Source organism: Phocoena sinus, chromosome 3 (assembly GCF_008692025.1).
Source record: "Phocoena sinus isolate mPhoSin1 chromosome 3, mPhoSin1.pri, whole genome shotgun sequence".
NCBI classification, from domain to species: Eukaryota; Metazoa; Chordata; class Mammalia; order Artiodactyla; family Phocoenidae; genus Phocoena; species Phocoena sinus.
The window spans coordinates 15,799,373-15,822,238 of record NC_045765.1 but is presented as its reverse complement, the minus strand read 5'-3'; the positions used below and the strand labels follow the sequence as shown (position 1 = coordinate 15,822,238).

The window sequence follows — 22,866 nt, the reverse complement described above, 5'->3', positions numbered from 1 at the left end:
TTCATCTGTTGCTGTGCTGTCTGTGTTGAGAAGTCGAGGAGGGATGTTGTCTTCATAAATAGTGCTTGGACCACTTACCCATAAGGAAAAATTAAACTGTACTGACAATTCACACCACACACAAAAGTACACTCGTGGCGGGTTAGAAACCTCAGTGTTAAAAGGTACAAACCAAAACATGGTCCAGTGATACCATGGTTTCTTTAAAGACCGAAGGTAAGGGAAGATTTCTTAAATGGAACACAAATGCTACAAAATCAAAGCGCTGAAATGGACATCGGTGACACTACTGCAGGGAAAATCTTTGATTCATCAGAGGACTCGATCAAACGGTGAAAATGCGAGTCCCACAGTTGGGGAATAATATTGAAAGCTAGCAATCTGCCCTTCTCTAGTATTTCAATGCATAAAGAGTGCCTAGAGAAGAATGGAGAGAAGAGAGAGCCTACTATTGGTGAGTGGGCAAAAATTTGAATAGTGTCACCAGGAAGAAGAAAAGAGTAATGGGGACCCCAGTGTACGGGGAAAGGTGCTCATCTTCTTTATTCCTCAGAGAATGGAAAAGAGAACCATGGGGAGGTGCCAGCACTCCCACCAGATTGCCACAACTTGACCGTACTATGTGTAGGCCAGGGCACTGAGCCTCAGTGATATCCATGGACTGTAGGTGCAAAGTTCCCTGCCTAGATGTATGAAGAAGACTGTGGCCCCATCTGGGAAGGTTTGGGAACACTTGCGTGTGATTCCGCAGATGCCATGAGCAGGGGAGAAGTCTCTTCCAAAAATGCACTCTCCCGGCACCACCCCACCCCCCAGACCAGCTCACACGGACCCGGGGGAGAACACATCACTTGTGTTACTTTTCGCTGAGAAAGGCAGGGGGCCTTCTGCGGGGCACACGGCTGGTGCAGAGCCTGGAGAAGTCTCCAGCTTGGCCCCGGCCCCACCTCCGCACCCCTCGCACCCGCCTGGCCCACGGCTCCCCACGCAGGTCTCTTTTGCCCAGGGCTGCTTTCCTGACTGAGATGGTGTCCTTGACCCGTGTATCCCTCCCTGTCCCCAGAGCCCAAGGAGGTGTTTGCCAAGGAGCAGCCGGCACGCAGTGAAGTGCAGGCCGTGGCGGGGGCCAGTGCCACGCTGAGCTGCGAGGTGGCCCAGGCCCAGACGGAGGTGACGTGGTACAAGGATGGAAAGAAGCTGAGTTCGAGCTCGAAAGTGCGTGTGGAGGCCACGGGCCGAGGGCGGCGGCTGGTGGTGCAGCAGGCGGGCAAGGCAGACGCCGGGGAGTACAGCTGCGAGGCCGGGGGCCAGAGGGCCTCCTTCCACCTGGATGTCACAGGTCAGTCCTGGAGGAGGATACTAAGCTAGCGTGTTTGGAGGTGATGAGGGGACTGTCTTGCGGCCGACAGACGGGTGTTTGCTTTCCTGTAGCCTCCCAGTATTCCACCTCCCACATTTATAGCCATTTTGCCCAGGGGAGGATGGTTGGAGAGTGTGGGCGTGGCAGGAAGAGGGGCCATTTGTGTCCACCTGTTTCCATGCGGTAAGGCCCAGTCACAGTGTCTTAGCACCTGCCTAGAGCCTTCCTGTTGTTCCTGGTATCGGGATCCTGGCTGTCCCTGATGCGTGGGGTCTGAGGTAGGCCTGGGGATATGTGAGTTTCCTTCCATGGTACTTCTTTCCTGACACCTACCACATGGCTCATGCCAGGTCTCAGGTTGCCAGATGGGGTTTCAATTTCATCGATCGCAGATTAGTGGAGATGTTGGCCACCCAGTCCCGCTTGGAATTATCTTAGGATGAACTTTGGATGCTCAGATTTGAGGTTTCTGGGATGGCCTTCCTTCATTTTCCTGAATATGGAAGCTCCGGTTGCCTGTAGGTAGCAGAAGATAGGCGAAGTTTGTTGTCACGGTCTTGCAAAGGGAGGAAGAAAGGAGGATTGGAACAGAGTCCTCTGTGCTGTTTAGGGTGATCGTCTTAAATGCAATAGGATTTTGCCTTTGTCTTCAAACAGTTTGGATGCTGTGGGTCAGTTTTCCCCGTGGAGTTATATTGATTATTTTAGGAACAGAAAGGAAAACGTCGCTACTGCCCCATCAGTCTGCTTTGCTAATGAGGAGTGAGTGAACTAGCAGCAGACTCTGACTGGCAAAGCAGTCTTTATTTCGTTGCACTTTCCTAAAGGTTAGTGAGTGTCTCTGCCTCGTGGCTGGAACATAGGGCAGTCTAAGAAATCAGGTGACTTGTCTTCTGTGAAGAGAGCCTTAATGCTGAGTAGGGGTGGGCTGCCAATCCACATTGACTCCTAGGTGCCAACCCATAAGTCTTTGAGACCGTGCAACCATAGGTTTATTTATGGGTGTGTATAGATATCCCAGATCCGAGAAGGCATTTCTGTAACATGTGGCATTCGGAGCGAATTAGAGAGTATTCTAAGATAAAAGCTTTGAAAAGTTGTGAAGTTTGACTACATCCTGGATAGCTGTATGAAAAGTGACACAAGAAGTTGTAGAAAACTCCAAGAGTTGTATGACTTGTCAATCAGTAGGACCAATAATGAAAAATCTTCCCAAGAACTACCTTGTAGTTCTCTGGTACAGTCTAAAAAACATACTGAAAAACTGTTATTCTATGCTTGTGGAGATGGTCTTAGCGATAGAAAAGGGAGATGCACTCCATAAGTGTGTTTAAGTGCAGAACATAACATCGATGCCTCCCAGAATCGCAGAAGAAACGCATGAAGGAGGAATGAAATGCCAGACGTATATATTGTGAATATCACAGTGAAAATCATAAATGAAATGTTAGCAAAAGGAATCGGCCATGCATCCATAGGGTGGAGATCAGTGATGAGAGTCCTAGTCCAGGATTGCACGTTGGCCTGAATGTTGGCAAAGTTAATATATATAAAGCTTGGCATTAAGAGATTGAATGCAAAAGGATGTGGTCCTCTGAACAAGTAGAGAATCAAATGGTTGATGAAATTTGATCGTCCGAAATCCAGGCAAAAAGTGTGAGAAAACTGAGCACCAGTTCCTGCCATATGATTCTTAGCATACTGTACAAAAGTGTTGTTTTTGTAACGTTATAATAAAATTCCTCCAAGAACAACAACATCAACAACAAGAGCAGGATCCCACTTAACGTGTCCCTGGAAATCTTTGATGTGACGGAGAACACACGTGGGCCTCTGTAGCCACTGAGCGGATTCAGGAGGAGCATAAAATCACTGGCAAAGGGTTTAGAAAAACTCAAGGTAGAATTTGCTGATGATGTGATTATCAACTCAGACAATCTGACGGATCCATTATTAGGCTGTGTACGATTGTTGAGCAAGATTACGGTGTAAGAGAATGAACATGCAGAAGACATTTCCACAGCCAAGTCCTGGCGAGAAACGCTTGGCAAGTGAAACTTTTGTGAAGGACTTAAAATGGCACAACTGTATCATGTTTCTAATTCCAGGTCTGATAAAAGTTGCTATGAGACTATGTGGGGAAATTAGTACACATTCTTGAGAGAGAGTCAGAGGTTTCCGTCGATGGGCAGTAATCTGAGGAGAAAAATCAGAGATGTTGATTAACAATGAAAGTCTAAGCAAATTTGTATTTTGGGTGGTCGGATGGTAGAATAGCAGGCAGATTCCAAAGGCAAGGTACAGCCAATGTGCTATTTGCTTGCAGAAGCGCGGTGGGAGCCCTTCCTGGGAGCCATTGTCAAGAACGATTGTGAGGCTATATAGTTTTCAAGATAAGGGGATCCCAGTGCGGCGATATTTACCGCATCAGAGGAACCTAGTAGTGAGGCCAGAAATAGCTCTTTGCAGCAGTGGTTTCCTGCACTACCACGGACAAATCCCCCCTCCGCCCGTCTTCCAGCCCCCTCTCCGCCACCACAATTTCATCTGATATGGTGCTGCTTGTTTGAGAAGTCGAGGAGGGATGTTGTCTTCATAAATTGTGCTTGGACCCCTGACCCATAGGGAAAAATTAAACTGTACTGACAATTCACACCACACACAAAAGTACACTCATGGTGTGTTAGAAATCTTAGTGTTAAAAGGTACAAACCAAAACATGGTCCGGTGATACCATGGTTTCTTTAAAGACCGAAGGTAAGGGAAGATTTCTTAAATGGAACACAAATGCTCCAAAACCAAAGGGCTGAAATGGACATCGGTGACACTACTGCAGGGAAAATCTTTGTTTCATCGGAGGACTCGATCAAACGGTGAAAATGCGAGTCCCACAGTTGGGAATAACATTGAAAGCTATAGCACTCTGTCTTCTCTAGTATTTCAATGCGTCAAGGGTGCCTAGAGATGAATTGAGAGAAGAGAGAGCCTACTATTGGTGAGTGGGCAAAACTTTGAATAGTGTCACCAGGAAGAAGAAAAGAGTAATGGGGACCCCAGTGTACGGGGAAAGGTGCTCAGCTTCTTTATTCCTCAGACAATGGTAAAGAGAACCACGGGGAGGTGCCAGCACTCCCACCAGATTACCACAACTTGACCGTACTATGTGTATGCCAGGGCACCGAGCCTCAGTAATTTCCATGGACTGCAGGTGCAAAGTTCCCTGCTGAGGCATATGGAAAAGACTGTGGCCCCATCTGGGAAGGTTTGGGAACACTTGCGTGTGACCCCGCAGATGCTATGAGCAGGGGAGAAGTCTATTCAAAAAGCGCACCCTCCCCCCACCCCCCCACCCCCTGGACCAGCTCACGCAGACCTGGGGGAGAATGCATCACTTGTGTTACTTGTCGCTGAGAAAGGCAGGGGGCCTTCTGCGGGGCACACGGCTGGTGCAGAGCCTGGAGAAGTCTCCAGCTTGGCCCCGGCCCCACCTCCGCACCCCTCGCACCCGCCTGGCCCACGGCTCCCCACGCAGGTCTCTTTTGCCCAGGGCTGCTTTCCTGACTGAGATGGTGTCCTTGACCCGTGTATCCCTCCCTGTCCCCAGAGCCCAAGGAGGTGTTTGCCAAGGAGCAGCCGGCACGCAGTGAAGTGCAGGCCGTGGCGGGGGCCAGTGCCACGCTGAGCTGCGAGGTGGCCCAGGCCCAGACGGAGGTGACGTGGTACAAGGATGGAAAGAAGCTGAGTTCGAGCTCGAAAGTGCGTGTGGAGGCCACGGGCCGAGGGCGGCGGCTGGTGGTGCAGCAGGCGGGCAAGGCAGACGCCGGGGAGTACAGCTGCGAGGCCGGGGGCCAGAGGGTCTCCTTCCACCTGGATGTCACAGGTCAGTCCTGGAGGAGGATACTGAGCTAACCTATTTGGAGGTGATGAGGGGACTGTCTTGCGGCCTGACAGACGGGTTTTCACTTGCCTGTAGCCTCCCGGTATTCCACGTCCCACATTTATAGCCATTTTTGCCCAGGGGAGTATGGATGGAGAGTGTGGGCGTGGCAGGAAGAGGGGCCATTTTGTGTTCACCTATTTCCATGCGGTAAGGCCCAGTCACAGTGTGTTAGCACCTGCCCAGAGTCCTCCTGTTGTTCCTGGTATCGGGACCCTGGCTGTCCCTGATGCGTGGGGTCTGAGGTAGGCCTGGGGATATGTGAGTTTCCTTCCATGGTACTTCTTTCCTGACACCAACAACATGGCTCATGCCAGGTCTTGGGTTGCCAGATGGGGTTTAAATTTCATTGATCGCAGATTAGTGGAGATGTTGGCCACCCAGTCCCGCTTGGAATTATCTTAGGATGAACTTTGGATGGTCAGATTTGAGGTTGCTGGGAGGCCCTTCCTTCAATTTCCTGGATAGGGAAGCTCCAGTTGCCTGTAGATGGCAGGAGATAGGCCAAGTTTTTTGTCTCGATCTTGCAAAGGGAGAAAGAAAGGAGAATTGGAAAAGAGTCACCTGTGCTGTTTAGGGTGATCGTCTTAAATGCAATAGGATTTTGCCTTTGTCTTCAAACAGTTTGGATGCTGCGGGTCAGTTTTCCCCGTGGAGTTATATTGATTAATTTAGGAACGGAAAGGAAAACGTCGCTACTGCCCCATCAGTCTGCTTTGCTAATGAGTGAGTGAACTAGCAGCAGACTCTGACTGGCAAAGCAGTCTTTATTTTGTTGCACTTTCCTAAAGGTTAGTGAATGTCTCTGCCTCGTGGCTGGAACATAGGGCAGTCTAAGAAATCAGGTGACTTGTCTTCTGTGAAGAGAGCCTTAATGCTGAGTAGGGGTGGGCTGCCATTCCACATTGACTCCTAGGTGCCAACCCATAAGTCTTTCAGACCGTGCGATCATCGGTTTATTTATGGGTGTGTATAGATATCCCAGATCCGAGAAGGCGTTTCTGTAAAATGTGGCATTCGGAGCGTATTAGAGAGTGTTTTAAGATAAAAGCTTTGAAAAGTTGTGAAGTTTGACTACATCCTGGATAACTGTATGAAAATTGACACAAGAAGTTGTAGAAAACTCCAAGAGTTGTATGACTTGTCAATCAGTAGGATCAATAATGAAAAATCTTCCAAAGAACTACCTTGTAGTTCTCTGGTACAGTCTACAAAATATACTGAAAAACTGTTATTCCATGCTTGTGGAGATGGTCTTAGAGATAGAAAAAGGAGAGGCACTCCATAAGTCTGTTTAAGTGCAGAACATAACATCGATGCATCCCAGAATCACAGAAGAAAACAGGAAGGAGGAATGAAATTCCATACGTATATATTGTGAATATCACAGTGAAAATCATAAATGAAATGTTAGCAAAAGGAATCGGCCATGCATCCATAGGGTGGAGATCAGTGATGAGAGTCCTAGTCCAGGATTGCACGTTGGCCTGAATGTTGGCAAAGTTAATATATATAAAGCTTGGCATTAAGAGATTGAATGCAAAAGCTTGTGGTCCTCTGAACAAGTAGAGAATCAAATGGTTGATGAAATACGATCGTCCGAAATCCAGGCAAAAAGTGTGAGAAAACTGAGCACCAGTTCCCGCCATATGATTCTTAGCATACTGTACAAAAGTGTTGTTTTTTTAACGTTATAATAAAATTCCTCCAAGAACAACAACATCAACAACAAGAGCAGGATCCCACTTAACGTGTCCCTGGAAATCTTTGATGTGACGGAGAACACACGTGGGCCTCTGTAGCCACTGAGCGGATTCAGGAGGAGCATAAAATCACTGGCAAAGGGTTTAGAAAAACTCAATGTGGAATTTGCTGATGATGTGATTATCAACTCAGACAATCTGACGGATCCATTATTAGGCTGTGTACGATTGTTGAGTAAGATTAGGGTGTAAGAGAATGAACATGCAGAAGACATTTCCACAGCTAAGTCCTGGTGAGAAACGCTTGGCAAGTGAAACTTTTGTGAAGGACACAAAAGTTGAAGGACTTAAAATGGCACAATTGTATCATGTTTCTAATTCCAGGTCTGATAAAAGATGCTACGAGACTATGTGGGGAAATTAGTACACATTCTTGAGAGAGAGTCAGAGGTTTCCATCGACGGACAGTAATCTGAGGAGAAAAATCAGAGATGTTGATTAACAATGAAAATAAAAGCAAATTTGTGTTTTGGGTGGTCAGATTGTAGAATAGCAGGCAGATTCCAAAGACAAGGTACAGCCAATGTGCTATTTGCTTGCAGAAGAGCGGTAGGAGCACTTCTTGGGAGCCGTTGTCAAGAATGATCGTGAGGCTATATAGTTTTCAAGATAAGGGGATCCCAGTGTGGCGATATTTATGGCATCAGAGGAACGTAGTAGTGAGGTCAGCAAGAGCTCCTTGCAGCAGTGGTTTCCTGTACCACCACGGAGAAATCTCCCCTCCGCCCGTCTCGCAGCCCCCTCCCCGCCGCCACAATTTCATCTGTTGCTGTGCTGTCTGTGTTGAGAAGTCGAGGAGGGATGTTGTCTTCATAAATAGTGCTTGGACCACTTACCCATAAGGAAAAATTAAACTGTACTGACAATTCACACCACACACAAAAGTACACTCGTGGCGGGTTAGAAACCTCAGTGTTAAAAGGTACAAACCAAAACATGGTCCAGTGATACCATGGTTTCTTTAAAGACCGAAGGTAAGGGAAGATTTCTTAAATGGAACACAAATGCTACAAAATCAAAGCGCTGAAATGGACATCGGTGACACTACTGCAGGGAAAATCTTTGATTCATCAGAGGACTCGATCAAACGGTGAAAATGCGAGTCCCACAGTTGGGGAATAATATTGAAAGCTAGCAATCTGCCCTTCTCTAGTATTTCAATGCATAAAGAGTGCCTAGAGAAGAATGGAGAGAAGAGAGAGCCTACTATTGGTGAGTGGGCAAAAATTTGAATAGTGTCACCAGGAAGAAGAAAAGAGTAATGGGGACCCCAGTGTACGGGGAAAGGTGCTCATCTTCTTTATTCCTCAGAGAATGGAAAAGAGAACCATGGGGAGGTGCCAGCACTCCCACCAGATTGCCACAACCTGACCGTACTATGTGTAGGCCAGGGCACCGAGCCTCAGTGATATCCATGGACTGTAGGTGCAAAGTTCCCTGCCTAGATGTATGAAGAAGACTGTGGCCCCATCTGGGAAGGTTTGGGAACACTTGCGTGTGATTCCGCAGATGCCATGAGCAGGGGAGAAGTCTCTTCCAAAAATGCACCCTCCCGGCACCACCCCACCCCCCAGACCAGCTCACACGGACCCGGGGGAGAACACATCACTTGTGTTACTTGTCGCTGAGAAAGGCAGGGGGCCTTCTGCGGGGCACACGGCTGGTGCAGAGCCTGGAGAAGTCTCCAGCTCGGCCCCCGCCCCACCTCCACACCCCTCGCACCCGCCTGGCCCACGGCTCCCCACGCAGGTCTCTTTTGCCCAGGGCTGCTTTCCTGACTGAGATGGTGTCCTTGACCCGTGTATCCCTCCCTGTCCCCAGAGCCCAAGGAGGTGTTTGCCAAGGAGCAGCCGGCACGCAGTGAAGTGCAGGCCGTGGCGGGGGCCAGTGCCACGCTGAGCTGCGAGGTGGCCCAGGCCCAGACGGAGGTGACGTGGTACAAGGATGGAAAGAAGCTGAGTTCGAGCTCGAAAGTGCGTGTGGAGGCCACGGGCCGAGGGCGGCGGCTGGTGGTGCAGCAGGCGGGCAAGGCAGACGCCGGGGAGTACAGCTGCGAGGCCGGGGGCCAGAGGGTCTCCTTCCACCTGGATGTCACAGGTCAGTCCTGGAGGAGGATACTGAGCTAACCTATTTGGAGGTGATGAGGGGACTGTCTTGCGGCCTGACAGACGGGTTTTCACTTGCCTGTAGCCTCCCGGAATTCCACGTCCCACATTTATAGCCATTTTTGCCCAGGGGAGTATGGATGGAGAGTGTGGGCGTGGCAGGAAGAGGGGCCATTTGTGTCCACCTGTTTCCATGCGGTAAGGCCCAGTCACAGTGTCTTAGCACCTGCCTAGAGCCTTCCTGTTGTTCCTGGTATCGGGATCCTGGCTGTCCCTGATGCGTGGGGTCTGAGGTAGGCCTGGGGATATGTGAGTTTCCTTCCATGGTACTTCTTTCCTGACACCTACCACATGGCTCATGCCAGGTCTCGGGTTGCCAGATGGGCTTTCAATTTCATTGATCACAGATTAGTGGAGATGTTGGCCACCCAGTCCCGCTTGGAATTATCTTAGGATGAACTTTGGATGATCAGAGTTGAGGTTTCTGGGATGCCCTTCCTTCATTTTCCTGAATATGGAAGCTCCGGTTGCCTGTAGGTAGCAGAAGATAGGCGAAGTTTGTTGTCACGGTCTTGCAAGGGGAGGAAGAAAGGAGGATTGCAATAGAGTCCCCTGTGCTGTTTAGGGTGATCGTCTTAAATGCAATAGGATTTTGCCTTTGTCTTCAAACAGTTTGGATGCTGTGGGTCAGTTTTCCCCATGGAGTTATATTGATTAATTTAGGAACAGAAAGGAAAACGTCGCTACTGCCCCATCGGTCTGCTTTGCTAATGAGGAGTGAGTGAACTAGCAGCAGACTCTGACTGGCAAAGCAGTCTTTATTTCGTTGCACTTTCCTAATGGTTAGTGAGTGTCTCTGCCTCGTGGCTGGAATATAGGGCAGTCTATGAAATCAGGTTACTCGTCTTCTGTGAAGAGAGCCTTCATGCTGAGTAGGGGTGGGCTGCCATTCCACATTGACTCCTAGGTGCCAGCCCATAACTGTTTGAGACCGTGCAACCATAGGTTTATTTATGGGTGTGTATAGATATCCCAGATCCCACCAGGCATTTCTGTAAAATGTGGCTTTCTGAGAATATTAGAGAGTGTTCTAAGATAAAAGCTTTGATAAGTTATGAAGTTTGACTAAATCCTGGGCAACTGTATGAAAACTGACACAAGAAGATGTAGAAAACTCAAAGAGTTGTATGACTTGTCAATCAGTGGGACCAATAATGAAAAATCTTCCCAAGAACTACCTGGTACTTCTGTGGTACAGTCTACAAAATATACTGAAAAACTGTTATTCCATGCTTGTGGAGATGGTCTTAGCGATAGAAAAGGGAGATGCACTCCATAAGTCTGTTTAAGTGCAGAACATAACATCGATGCCTCCCAGAATCGCAGAAGTAACGCATGAAGGAGGAATGAAATGCCAGATGTATATATTGTGAATATCACAGTGAAAATCATAAATGAAATGTTAGCAAAAGGAATTCGGCCATGCATCCATAGGGTGGAGATCAGTGATGAGAGTCCTAGTCCAGGATTGCACGTTGGCCTGAATGTTGGCAAAGTTAATATATATAAAGCTTGGCATTAAGAGATTGAATGCAAAAGCTTGTGGTCCTCTGAACAAGTAGAGAATCAAATGGTTGATGAAATATGATCGTCCGAAATCCAAGCAAAAAGTGTGAGAAAACTGAGCACCAGTTCCCGCCATATGCTTCTTAGCATACTGTACAAAAGTGTTCTTTTTGTAACGTTATAATAAAATTCCTCCAACAACAACAACAGTAACAACAAGAGCAGGATCCCACTTAACGTGTCCCTGGAAATCTTTGATGTGACGGAGAACACACGTGGGCCTCTGTAGCCACTGAGCGGATTCAGGAGGAGCATAAAATCACTGGCAAAGGGTTTAGAAAAACTCAAGGCAGAATTTGCTGATGATGTGATTATCAACTCAGACAACCTGACGGATCCATTATTAGGCTGTGTACGATTGTTGAGCAAGATTATGGTGTAAGAGAATGAACATGCAGAAGACATTTCCACAGCTAAGTCCTGGCGAGAAACCCTTGGCAAGTGAAACTAATGTGAAAGAGTTAAAATGGCACATTTGTATCATGTTTCTAATTCCAGGTCTGATAGAAGATGCTACGAGACTTATGTGGGGAAATTAGTACACATTCTTGAGAGAGAGTCAGAGGTTTCCATCGACGGACAGTAATCTGAGGAGAAAAATCAGAGATGTTGATTAACAATGAAAATAAAAGCAAATTTGTGTTTGGGGTGGTCGGATGGTAGAATAGCAGGCAGATTCCAAAGACAAGGTACAGCCAATGTGCTATTTGCTTGCAGAAGAGCGGTAGGAGCACTTCCTGGGAGCCGTCGTCAAGAATGATCGTGAGGCTATATAGTTTTCAAGATAAGGGGATCCCAGTGCGGCGATATTTATGGCATCAGAGGAACGTAGTAGTGAGGTCAGCAAGAGCTCCTTGCAGCAGTGGTTTCCTGCACCACCACGGAGAAATCCCCCCTCCGCCCGTCTCGCAGCCCCCTCCGCGCCCCCACAATTTCGTCTGTTGCTGTGCTGTCTGTGTTGAGAAGTCGAGGAGGGATGTTGTCTTCATAAATAGTGCTTGGACCACTTACCCATAGGGAAAAATTAAACTGTACTGACAATTCACACCACACTCAAAAGTACACTCGAGGTGGGTTAGAAACCTTAGTGTTAAAAGGTACAAACCAAAAAACAGTCCGGTGATACCGTGGTTTCTTTAAAGACCGAAGGTAAGGGAGGTTTCTTAAATGGAACACAAATGCTCCAAACTGAAAGGGCTGAAATGGACATCGGTAACACTATTGAAGGGAATAACTTTGATTAATCAGAGGACTCGATAACATAGTGAAAATGGGAGTCCCACAGTTGGGAATAACCTTGAAAGCTAGCAATCTGTCCTTCTCTAGTATTTCAATGCATAAAGAGTGCCTAGAGATGAATGGAGAGAAGAGAGAGCCTACTATTGGTGAGTGGGCAAAAATTTGAATAGTGTCACCAGGAAGAAGAAAAGAGTAATGGGGACCCCAGTGTACGGGGAAATGTGCGCAGCTTCTTTATTCCTCAGAGAATGGAAAAGAGAACCATGGGGAGGTGCCAGCACTCCCACCAGATTGCCACAACTTGACCGTACTATGTGTAGGGCAGGGCACTGAGCCTCAGTGATATCCATGGACTGCAGGTGCAAAGTTCCCCGCCTAGACATATGAAGAAGACTGTGGCCCCATCTGGGAAGGTTTGGGAACACTTTCGTGTGACTCCGCAGATGCCATGAGCAGGGGAGAAGTCTCTTCCAACAATTCACCCTCCCGGCACCACCCCAACCCCCAGACCAGCTCACACGGACCCAGGGGAGAATGCATCACTTGTTTTACTTGTTGCTTAGAAAGGCAGGGGGACTTCTGCAGGGCACACGGCTGGTGCAGAGCCTGGAGAAGTCTCCAGCTTGGCCCCTGCCCCATCTCCGCACCCTTCGCACCTGACTGGCACATGGCTCCCCACCCAGGTCTCCTTTGTCCGGGGCTGCTTTCCTGACTGAGATGGTGTCCTTGACCCGTGTATCCCTCCCTGTCCCCAGAGCCCAAGGTGGTGTTTGCCAAGGAGCAGCCGGCACACAGTGAAGTGCAGGCCGTGGCGGGGGCCAGTGCCACGCTGAGCTGCGAGGTGGCCCAGGCCCAGATGGAGGTGACGTGGTACAAGGATGGAAAGAAGCTGAGTTCGAGCTCGAAAGTGCGTGTGGAGGCCACGGGCCGAGGGCGGCGGCTGGTGGTGCAGCAGGCGGGCAAGGCAGACGCCGGGGAGTACAGCTGCGAGGCCGGGGGCCAGAGGGTCTCCTTCCACCTGGATGTCACAGGTCAGTCCTGGAGGAGGATACTGAGCTAACCTATTTGGAGGTGATGAGGGGACTGTCTTGCGGCCTGACAGATGGGTGTTCACTTGCCTGTAGCCTCCCAGTCTTCCACGTCCCACGTTTATAGCCATTTTACCAGGGGGAGGTTGGATGGAGAGGGTGGGCGTGGAGGTAAGAAGGGTCCTTTGTGTCCACCTGTTTCCATGCATTAAGGCCCAGTCACAGTGTCTTAGCACCTGCCTAGAGCCTTCCTCTTGTTCCTGGCTCTCCCTGATGCATGGCATCTGAGGTCCGCCTGGGGATATGTGACTTTCCTCTCATCGTATATCTTTCATAACACCGACCACATGTCCTCATCCGGCAGCTCATGCCGGGTCTTAGTTTGTCAGATGGGGTTTCAACTTCCTTGATCCCGGATTAGTGGAGATCCTGGTACACAATCCAGCTTGGAATTACCTTAGGAGTGAACTTTTGATGATCAGATTCATGTTTCTGGGATGGCCTTCCTTCCTTTTCCTGGATAGGGAAGCTCCGGTTGCCTTTAGGTAGTGGAAGATAGGCCCAAGTTTTGTTGTCACGATCTTGTAAAGGGAGGAAGAAAGGAGGAATGGTGTAGAGTGACCTGTGCTATTTAGGGTGATCTTCTTAAATGCAATAGGATTTTGTCTTTGTCTTCAAATTGTTTGGATGATGTGGGTCAGTATTCCCCGTGGCCTTATTTTGATGAATTTAGGAATGGAAAGGAAAAATTCGCTTCTGCCCCATCAGTCTGCTTTGCTAATGAGGATTGAGTGTACCAGCTGCTGTCTCTGATGGGCAAAGTAGTCTTTATTTCGTTGCATTTTCCTAAAGGTTAGTGAGTGTCTCTGCCTTGTGGCTGGAAGAATGGGAAGTCTAAGAAATCAGGTAACTCATCTTGTGTGAAGAGAGTCTTAATGCTGTGTAGGGGTGGGCTGCCAATCCACATTGACTCCTAGGTGCCAACCCGTAACTGTTGGAGACCGTGAGACCATAGGATGATTTATGGATGTCTATAGATATCCCAGATCCGACCAGGCATTTCTGTAAAATGTGGCATTTGGGGAATATTAGAGAGTGTTTTTAAATAAAAGCTTTGAAAAGTTGTGCAATTTGACTAAATCCTGGCCAGTGTATGAAAACTGACACAAGAAGATATAGAAATCTCAAAGAGTTGTATGACTTTTCAATCAGTAGGAAGAATAGTGAAAAATATTCTCAAGAACTACCTCGTAGTTCTCTGGTACACTCTACAAAATATCCTGAAAAACTATTATTCCATGCTTGTGGAGATGGTCTTAGAGACAGAAGAAGGAGATGCACTCCATAACTTTCTTTATGCAATGAATATGACATAGATACCAGAACCGCACAAGAAAGGCAGGAAGAATGAGTGAAATTCCAGACATATCTATTGTGGTTATCAAAGCCCAAATCATAAATTAAATGTTATTAAATGGAATTCAGTCATGTATGCAGGGGGTAGAGATCAGTTATGAAAGTCATAGTCTAGGATTGCACCTTGAGTTGAATGTTGGCAACGTTAATAGATATAAGGCTTGACATTAAGAGATTGAATGCAAAAAATGTGATCATCTCAATGAGCACAGAATCAAATGTCTGATTAAATTTAAATGTCCTATATCGAGGCAATAATTTGATAAAATGGAGCATCAGTTCCTTCCATAATATTCTTAGCAAATTGTATAAAAGTGTTCTTTTTTTTATATTATAAAATACATATACAATAGCAGCAACAGCAACATCCCAGTTAATGGGTATCTGGAAACCCTGATGTGAGTGACAGTACACTGACTAACCACTGAGTCAAGTATGAAGGATCATAAAATCACTGGCAAAAGTTTTCGTGAATCTAAAGTTGGAATATGCTGATGATGTGATTATCAATTCAGAGAACCCCCAAAATTATTTTTTGACTGTGTACGATTCTTGAGTAGGATTCGTGTTTAAAGAAGTCAATATGCAGAAAACATTTCTAAATCTAAGTTCATAGAAACATGGATTGCTGGGTGTATCCTGGAGGGAGAGAGGCAGTTCTTTTATATCATGGGTTGTTTTCCATGTAATAATCCTTAGTCACATTTTCCTAGCTTGTTCAGACTCCATTGGTGGTCTTTGGTGTCTGTCACTCTGGGTCTACCTGTTGCATAGGGCTGAAATAGACGAGTTATCTGTCCACTGGGGTTTTTGTGGCAGATCATCTAGATCCTTACCAAGAACACTTGAGGTTCCTGTTAGTAAGAGATGTTTCAATTCATTGAAGCAGAATAAGGGAAAATGTTGGTCACACAATAATACTTGGAATTATTTCATGGCTGAATTGTGTGTTATAAAGTTTCAGGTATCCTGGGACAGCAATTTTCACATTGATAAGTAAGTTTTCTGAACACAGATGTAGCAAAATATAGAGCCATATTTTGTTGCAATGTGTGTACAAAATTCACAAAGAACAGAGGATTACAAATTGATCAATTCCTAGGAACTATGGCAAAACTCACACAATGGAAAATAGACAAGTTGTACAGCCAATAATCATTTTTTTTAACATCTCTAATCGAGTATAATTGCTTTACAATGGTGTGTTAGTTTCTGCTTTATAACAAAGTGAATCAGCCATACATATACATATATCCCCATATCTCCTCCCTCTTGCATCTCCCTCCCATCCTCCCTATCCCACCCTTCTAGGTGGTCACAAAGCACCGAGCTGATCTCCCTGTGCTATGTGGCTGCTTCCCACTAGCTATCTATTTTACATCTGGTAATGTTTATATGACCATGCCACTCTCTCACTTCGTCCCAGCTTACCCTTCCCCCTCCCCACGTCCTCAAGACCATTCTCTATGTCTGCGTCTTTATTCCTGTCCTGCCCAAGGTTCTTCAGAACCTTTTTTATTTTTAGATTCCATATATATGTGTTAGCGTATGGTATTTGTTTTTCTCTTTCTGACTACTTCACTCTGTATGACAGACTCCAGGTCCATCCACCTCACTACAAAAAACTCAATTTCGTTTCTCTTTGTGGCTGAGTAATATTCCATTGTATATATGTGCCACATCTTCTTTATCCATTCATCTGTTGATGGACACTTAGGTTGTTTCCATGTCCTGGCTATTGTAAATAGAGCTGCAATGAACATTGTAGTACATGACTCTTTTTTTTGGGTGGGGGTACGCGGGCCTCTCACTGTTGTGGCCTCTCCCATTGCGGGGCACAGGCTTTGGATGCACAGGCTCTGCAGACATGGCTCACGGGCCCAGCTGCTCTGTGGCATGTGGGATCTTCCTGGACCGGGGCACAAACCCGTATCCCCTGCATCAGCAGGCGGACTCTCAACCACTGCGCCACCAGGGAAGCCCTACATGACTGTTTTTGAATTATGGTTTGCTCAGGGTATATACCAGGTAGTGGGATTGCTGGGTCATATGGTAGTTCTATTTTTAGTTTTTAAGGGACCTCCATACTGTTCTCCATAGTGGCTGTATCAATTTACATTCCCACCAACAGTGCAAGAGGGTTCTCTTTTCTCCACACCCTCTCCAGCATTCATTGTTTGTAGATTTTTTGATGATGGTCATTCTGACTGGTGTGAGGTGATACCTCATTGTAGTTGTGATTTGCATTTCTCTAATGATTAGTGATGTTGAACATCCTTTCATGTGTTTGTTGGCAATCTGTATATCTTCTTTGGAGAAATGTCTATTTAGGTCTTCTGCCCATGTTTGGATTGGGTTGTTTGTTTTTTTGATACTGAGCTGCATGAGTTGCTTGTAAATTTTGGAGATTAATCCTTTGTCAGTTGCTTCATTTGCAAATATTTTCTCCCATGCTGAGGGTTGTGTTTTTGTCTTGTTTATGGTTTCCTTTGCTCTGCAAAAGCTTCTAAGTTTCATTAGGTCCCATTTGTTTTCTTTTGTTTTTATTTCCATTTCTCTAGGAGGTGGGTCAAAAAGGATCTTGTTGTGATTTATGTTATAGAGTGTTCTGCCTTTGTTTTCCTCTAAGAGTTTTATAGTGTCTGGCCTTACATTTAGGTCTTTAATCCATTCGGAGTTTATTTTTGTGTATGGTGTTAGGGAGTGTTCTAATTTCATACTTTTACATGTACCTGTCCAGCTTTCCCAGCACCGCTTATTGAAGAGGCTTATTGAAGAGGTGACCATATGTGCACGGGTTTATCTCTGTGCTTTCTATCCTGTTTTCATGTCAGTACCATACTGTCTTGATTACTGTAGCTTTGTAGTATAGTCTGAAGTCCAGGAGCCTGATTCCTCCAACTCTGTTTTTCTTTCTCAAGATTGCTTTGGGTATTCGGGGTCTTTTATGTTTGTATACAAATTGTGAAATTTTTTGTTCTACTTCTGTGAAAAATGCCATTGGTAGTTTGATAAGGATTGCATTGAATCTGTAGATTGCTTTGGGTAGTATAGTCATTTTCTCAATGTTAATTCTTCCTGTCCAGGAGCATGGTCTATCTCTCCATCTGTTTGTATTATCTTTAACTTCTTTCATCAGTGTCTTATAGTTTTCTGCATACAGCTCTTTTGTCTCCTTAGGTAGGTTTATTGCTAGGTATTTCATTCTTTTTGTTGCAATGGTAAATGCAAGTGTTTCCTTAATTTCTCATTCAGATTTTTCATCATTAGTGTATAGGAATGCAAGGGATTTCTGTGCATTAATTTTGTATCCTGCTACTTTACCAAAGTCATTGATTAGATCTAGTAGTTTTCTGGTAGCATCTTTAGGATTCTCTATGTATAGTATAATATCATCTGCAAACAGTGACAGCTTTACTTCTTCTTTTCTGATTTGGATTCCTTTTATTTCTTTTTCTTCTCTGATTGCTGTGGCTAAAACTTCCAATACTATGTTGAATAATAGTGGTGAGAGTGGACAACCTTGTCTTGTCCCTGATCTTAGAGGAAATGATTTCAGTTTTTCACCATTGAGAATGATGTTGGCTGTGTGTTTGTCATATATGGCCTTTATTATGTTGAGGTAAGTTCCCTCTATGCCTACTTTCTGGAGGGTTTTTATCATATATTGGTGTTGAATTTTGTCAAAAGCTTTTTCTGCCAGCTGATAGTCTTTTAAATAAATGGAACCATAATAAATAATCTCACAGCAGAAATCTAAGCCCACTCACTCTACTGTTAAATTGTGCTGAGTATTCTGGAATGCAATTATTCCATGTTCATACAGATTCTTCTGTAGTATTGAAAAATGGAATACATTCGCTAATTCATTTTATGTGTAGAACATATCATTGATACCAAAATCTGATAAGGTAATATGAATAAGTAACACAGTTTAATCTATTGATGATATCAAGGCTAATATCTTCAACAAAATAGTAGCAAACTGAATTCAACAGGTTATCAAGAGGAAAATACACTCTGAGAACAGTCCTATTGCAAGAGTGCAAGGTTTATCTAACACAAGGAACAGTAGAAAATGTATAGAAAGATTGACATCAAGAAAATAAAAGAAAAATGATACTATTTCCCCAATAAATGGAGATTAAAAATACTCAATGAAATATAACATCATATATCTAGGAGAAATACTTGATAAAAGTTAGCATCAATTCCTGCCATAAAATTCTTACCAAAGTATTAATAAAAGGTTCTTCTTTCATTTAATAATTGGTAATGTAGAGAAAACTAGCTAACATCACACATACAGTGAAACCTTGAAAGCATTGCCTTTGAAGTAGGGAACAAGACAAGGAAACCAATTTTCACCACTGTAATGCTGCATTTATAGCACAGTAAGGAGGGAAATTGGAACACACAGATGATATGATTATCAGTTTAGAAAATCCAGAAACATTAATTACTACACTTAGTAAGAGAGTTGCGAAACATTACCGCATACAAAAATAATATAGAGGGCTTCCCTGGTGGCGCAGTGGTTGAGAGTCCGCCTGCCGATGCAGGGGACATGGGTTCGTGCCCCGGTCCGGGAAGATCCCACATACCACAGAGCGGCTGGGCCCGTGAGCCATGGCCGCTGAGCCTTCGCGTCCGGAGCCTGTGCTCCGCAATGGGAGAGGCCACAACAGTGAGAGGCCTGCGTACCAAAATAATAATAATAATAATAATATACAGAAAACAGTTCTATATCTATATACCCGAAACAAGAAACTGGAAAATGAAATTTTCAGAGTTACAATAACATTAGATGGGTCATTTTACCAGTTCCAAGTCTAAGAAAGGATCTTGAGACACTTTGTGGAAGAAATGATTAGACATTGTAGAGAGGCAGGCAAAAAGATACAAATAAATGGATATGAATCTATGGAAGACCTAGAAGTGTTCAATTCCCATTAAACCCCCAATAATAGGTCTTTTGGGTGTGAGAATATTGACAAGTTGATTGCAAAAGCCAGTCAAAGAACAGAATGAGGACATTTGCTCTAACCTAAATCAAGACTTTTATTTTAAGTTACAGCAGTTTGGACAAGTGGGTTTCAGTGCAGAGACAGATAAATAGCCCAAGGGACAGGAATGGTGAGTTCACGCTGAGGTGGAGAGAAAGGAGGGTCTTTTCATTAATGGTACTAAGACCATTAACTATATGGAAAAATAAAATAACACTGGAATCTACCTCCTAGAACACAAAGAACCAACTCCAGGCAGGTTAGAGACCTCTGTGTGAAAGGTGAAATAAGCTTTTATCAGATAATAGAGGTTATTTAATGACCTCAGGATAATGAAGGATTTTTAAACGGAACATAAATGTAGAAACCACAAAGGACAAATTGATATCAAATTGATATATCTGCCTGTAACAGACTTAATTAAATAACTTAACTTCACCAGAAACATCATAAAGGAATGAAAAGGTAGAGCACGAAAATGGGGAGGATAGATAAATACACATAAGCATCAACACTCTATAGCATTTATTTATATAAAGAGCTCCTAAATGAATATGGAAAAGACAGACAATGCTAATTTTGAAACTTGTGGAAAACTTGAACAGTGACACCACAGAAGAGTAAACCACAGAATGACCAAAAAATTCATAAAGATTCTTCCCTTTGTGAATCATCAGGACCCTGCAATAGACAGCCAGGTGGTGTAACTTCACTCCCACCAGGTTGCCGACAGTTGACAATACTGAGAGTAGGCAAGAGGGTGGAGTCTCAGGAGCTCTCCTTCACTGCAGATGAGAACGTGACCTGCACAACTGTATGGGAAAGGCTCTGGCCTCATCTAGGAAGGCTGAGGAACGCATGACCCTACGGCTCCTCTCCTAGAGGATCTGTGCAGGGGAGAAGTCTTTCCCAGCTTCTCACGGGAACAGCCTACATAGATCAGGAGAATGTAGAAACAGAGGGTGTCATTGTTGCTGAGAAGGTGGTGGAGCTTCTCTAGGTCACACAGCTGGTGCAAAGCCTGGAGAGGTTTCCTGTCTTCCTGCCTCCCTGTTTAGTCGTTCTTTCCACAGTGCTGCATCTTGACTGAGATGGTATCTTTGATCCTATGCATCCCTCCCATCCCCCAGAGCCCATGGTGGTGTTTGCCAAAGAGCAGCCAGCACGCAGTGAAGTGCAGGCCGTAGCGGGGGCCAGTGCCGTGCTGAGTTGTGAGGTGGCCCAGGCCCCGACGGAGGTGACGTGGTACAAGGATGGAAAGAAGCTGAGTTCGAGCTCGAAAGTGCGTGCGGAAGCCAAGGGCTGCACCCGGCAGCTGGTGGTGCAGCAGACAGGGAAGGTGGATGCTGGAGAGTACAGCTGTGAAGCCAGGGGCCAGAGGGTCTCCTTCCACCTGGATGTCACAGGTCAGTTATTTGGGAGGGATGCTAAATTAGCCCTTTATGGAGATGATGTGACTGGCTTATAGCCGTGACAGACCCAGTGGCCTTTCCATCACATTTAATCTCTTTACATCTCCCATCTTCCCACCTCCCACTTTCATGCTTGTGCCTGATCCCAGGGACACTGGGTGGGAAGGGTGTGTATGGAAGGAAGAGTGTCCCCTCTTGTGCACCATGAGTGGTGTTTCCATGTTGTAATGTTCCAGGTGATCTTTGGTGTCCAGGACCCTGGCTCCATCTCGCCCTTGGGGTCTCGAGTAGACCAGATGTCTCTCACCTCAGGATATGTGAATGTACTTTTGGATGTTCTAGCAGCATCCAGATTCCCTCACCCAGCACCATATGAGGATTTGCCCTAATCAGAGACGTTTGTATTTCTTTGAACCTGATAAGGGGAAGTTTCAGGCACATAATCATACTTGGCATTACCTCAAGTCTGAATTTTGGATCAGCAAAGTTTTAGTTGTCTTGGGACACTCTTCCTTCCTTGCACATGGTTGTAGAAGTTATGTATGTACCCAAATGTTGCAAAATATAGGTTCCTGTTCTCTTGCAATGTCTGTGCAAAGTAAACCAAGAGAAGAGGGTTGGTAGATATATGTCTTTGATATGCACCTCTGAGATATGGCACATTCATCTGAAAGCAAATTTTGGTTTCCTTTTGTCTTTCAATTAGTATATTCTGTGTCAGTATTTCCTTTCCTGTGTCAGTATTTCTAAATGATGTATAAATTTAGAAATGGAGAGTAGTAAGGAGCTTTTCTTACACTAGCATGCTTTGTTAAAGATGGGGTATGGTAGTAGCACCCACTGACTAGTAAAGTGGTATTTATTTCATATCATTTCCTAATGACTCTTGTGTGTGTCTGTACCTTCTGGGCTGGTTCACAGAGATGTCTGTGAACTAACTTTAGTTTCCTTTTGTTAAGAGAGGTTAACCTCAAATAGAGATGGGCTGTGGTCCTGCATTGACTCCTAAGTGCCACCACATAACAGTTTGATATCGTATTAGTATATAATGATTCATAGGTGTATATAGATACCAAGAAACCCACTATGAATCATTTGACATTATTATAATAAAACACGATATTATTTCACACAAATAAATTTGAAAAGTTTTGAAATAGTGGCCAGTTCTTAGAAAATTATACCAAAACTTACGCAAGAAGAAATTAACGACTTGAACAGTCTAATAACCTTTTAACTAAATGGAAACATAATAAAAGAATCTTCTCATAGAACAAGATTAAGCTCAGTGGCTCTACTGGCAATTTATATAGAATATTCTGGAAAGAAATTATTCCATATTCATCGAGATTCTTTAAGAGAATGGAAAAGGGATATACATATATTTTTGCATTTTTTTACATCTTTATTGGAGTATAATTGCTTTACAATGGTGTGTTAGTTTTTGCTTTATAACAAAGTGAATCAGTTATACATACACATATGTTCCCATATCTCTTCCCTCTTGCATCTCCCTCCCTCCCACCCTCCCTATCCCACCCCTCTAGGTGGTCACAAAGCACCGAGCTGATCTCCCTGGGCTATGCGGCTGCTTCCCACTAGCTATCTATTTTACGTTTGGTAGTGTATATATGTCCATGCCACTCTCTCACTTCGTCCCAGCTTACCCTTCCTGCTTCCGGTGTCCTCAAGTCCATTCTCTAGTAGGTCTGTGTCTTTATTCCTGTCTTACCCCTAGGTTCTTCGTGACATTTTTTTCCCTTAAATTCCATATATATGTGTTAGCATATGGTATTTGTCTTTCTCTTTCTGACTTACTTCACTCTGTATGACAGACTCTAGGTCCATCCACCTCATTACAAATAGCTCAATTTCGTTTCTTTTTATGGCGGAGTAATATTCCATTGTATATATGTGCCACATCTTCCTTATCCATTCATCTGATGATGGACACTTAGGTTGTTTCCATGTCCT

At 45.0% G+C, this 22,866-nt stretch overlaps 1 protein-coding gene across 2 annotated transcripts in view; it reads left to right on the top strand.

Moving 5' to 3' along the window:
• Positions 1–22,866, top strand: part of OBSCN (obscurin, cytoskeletal calmodulin and titin-interacting RhoGEF) — a 161,248-nt gene that overhangs the window by 35,645 nt on the left and 102,737 nt on the right. For both annotated transcript variants that reach the window (XM_032626878.1, XM_032626879.1), the window contains exons 12-15: positions 1,064–1,339; positions 4,965–5,240; positions 8,882–9,157; positions 12,786–13,061. In XM_032626878.1, the coding sequence (XP_032482769.1) occupies positions 1,064–1,339; positions 4,965–5,240; positions 8,882–9,157; positions 12,786–13,061 (1,104 nt within the window). The remainder of the gene's footprint in view (positions 1–1,063; positions 1,340–4,964; positions 5,241–8,881; positions 9,158–12,785; positions 13,062–22,866) is intronic.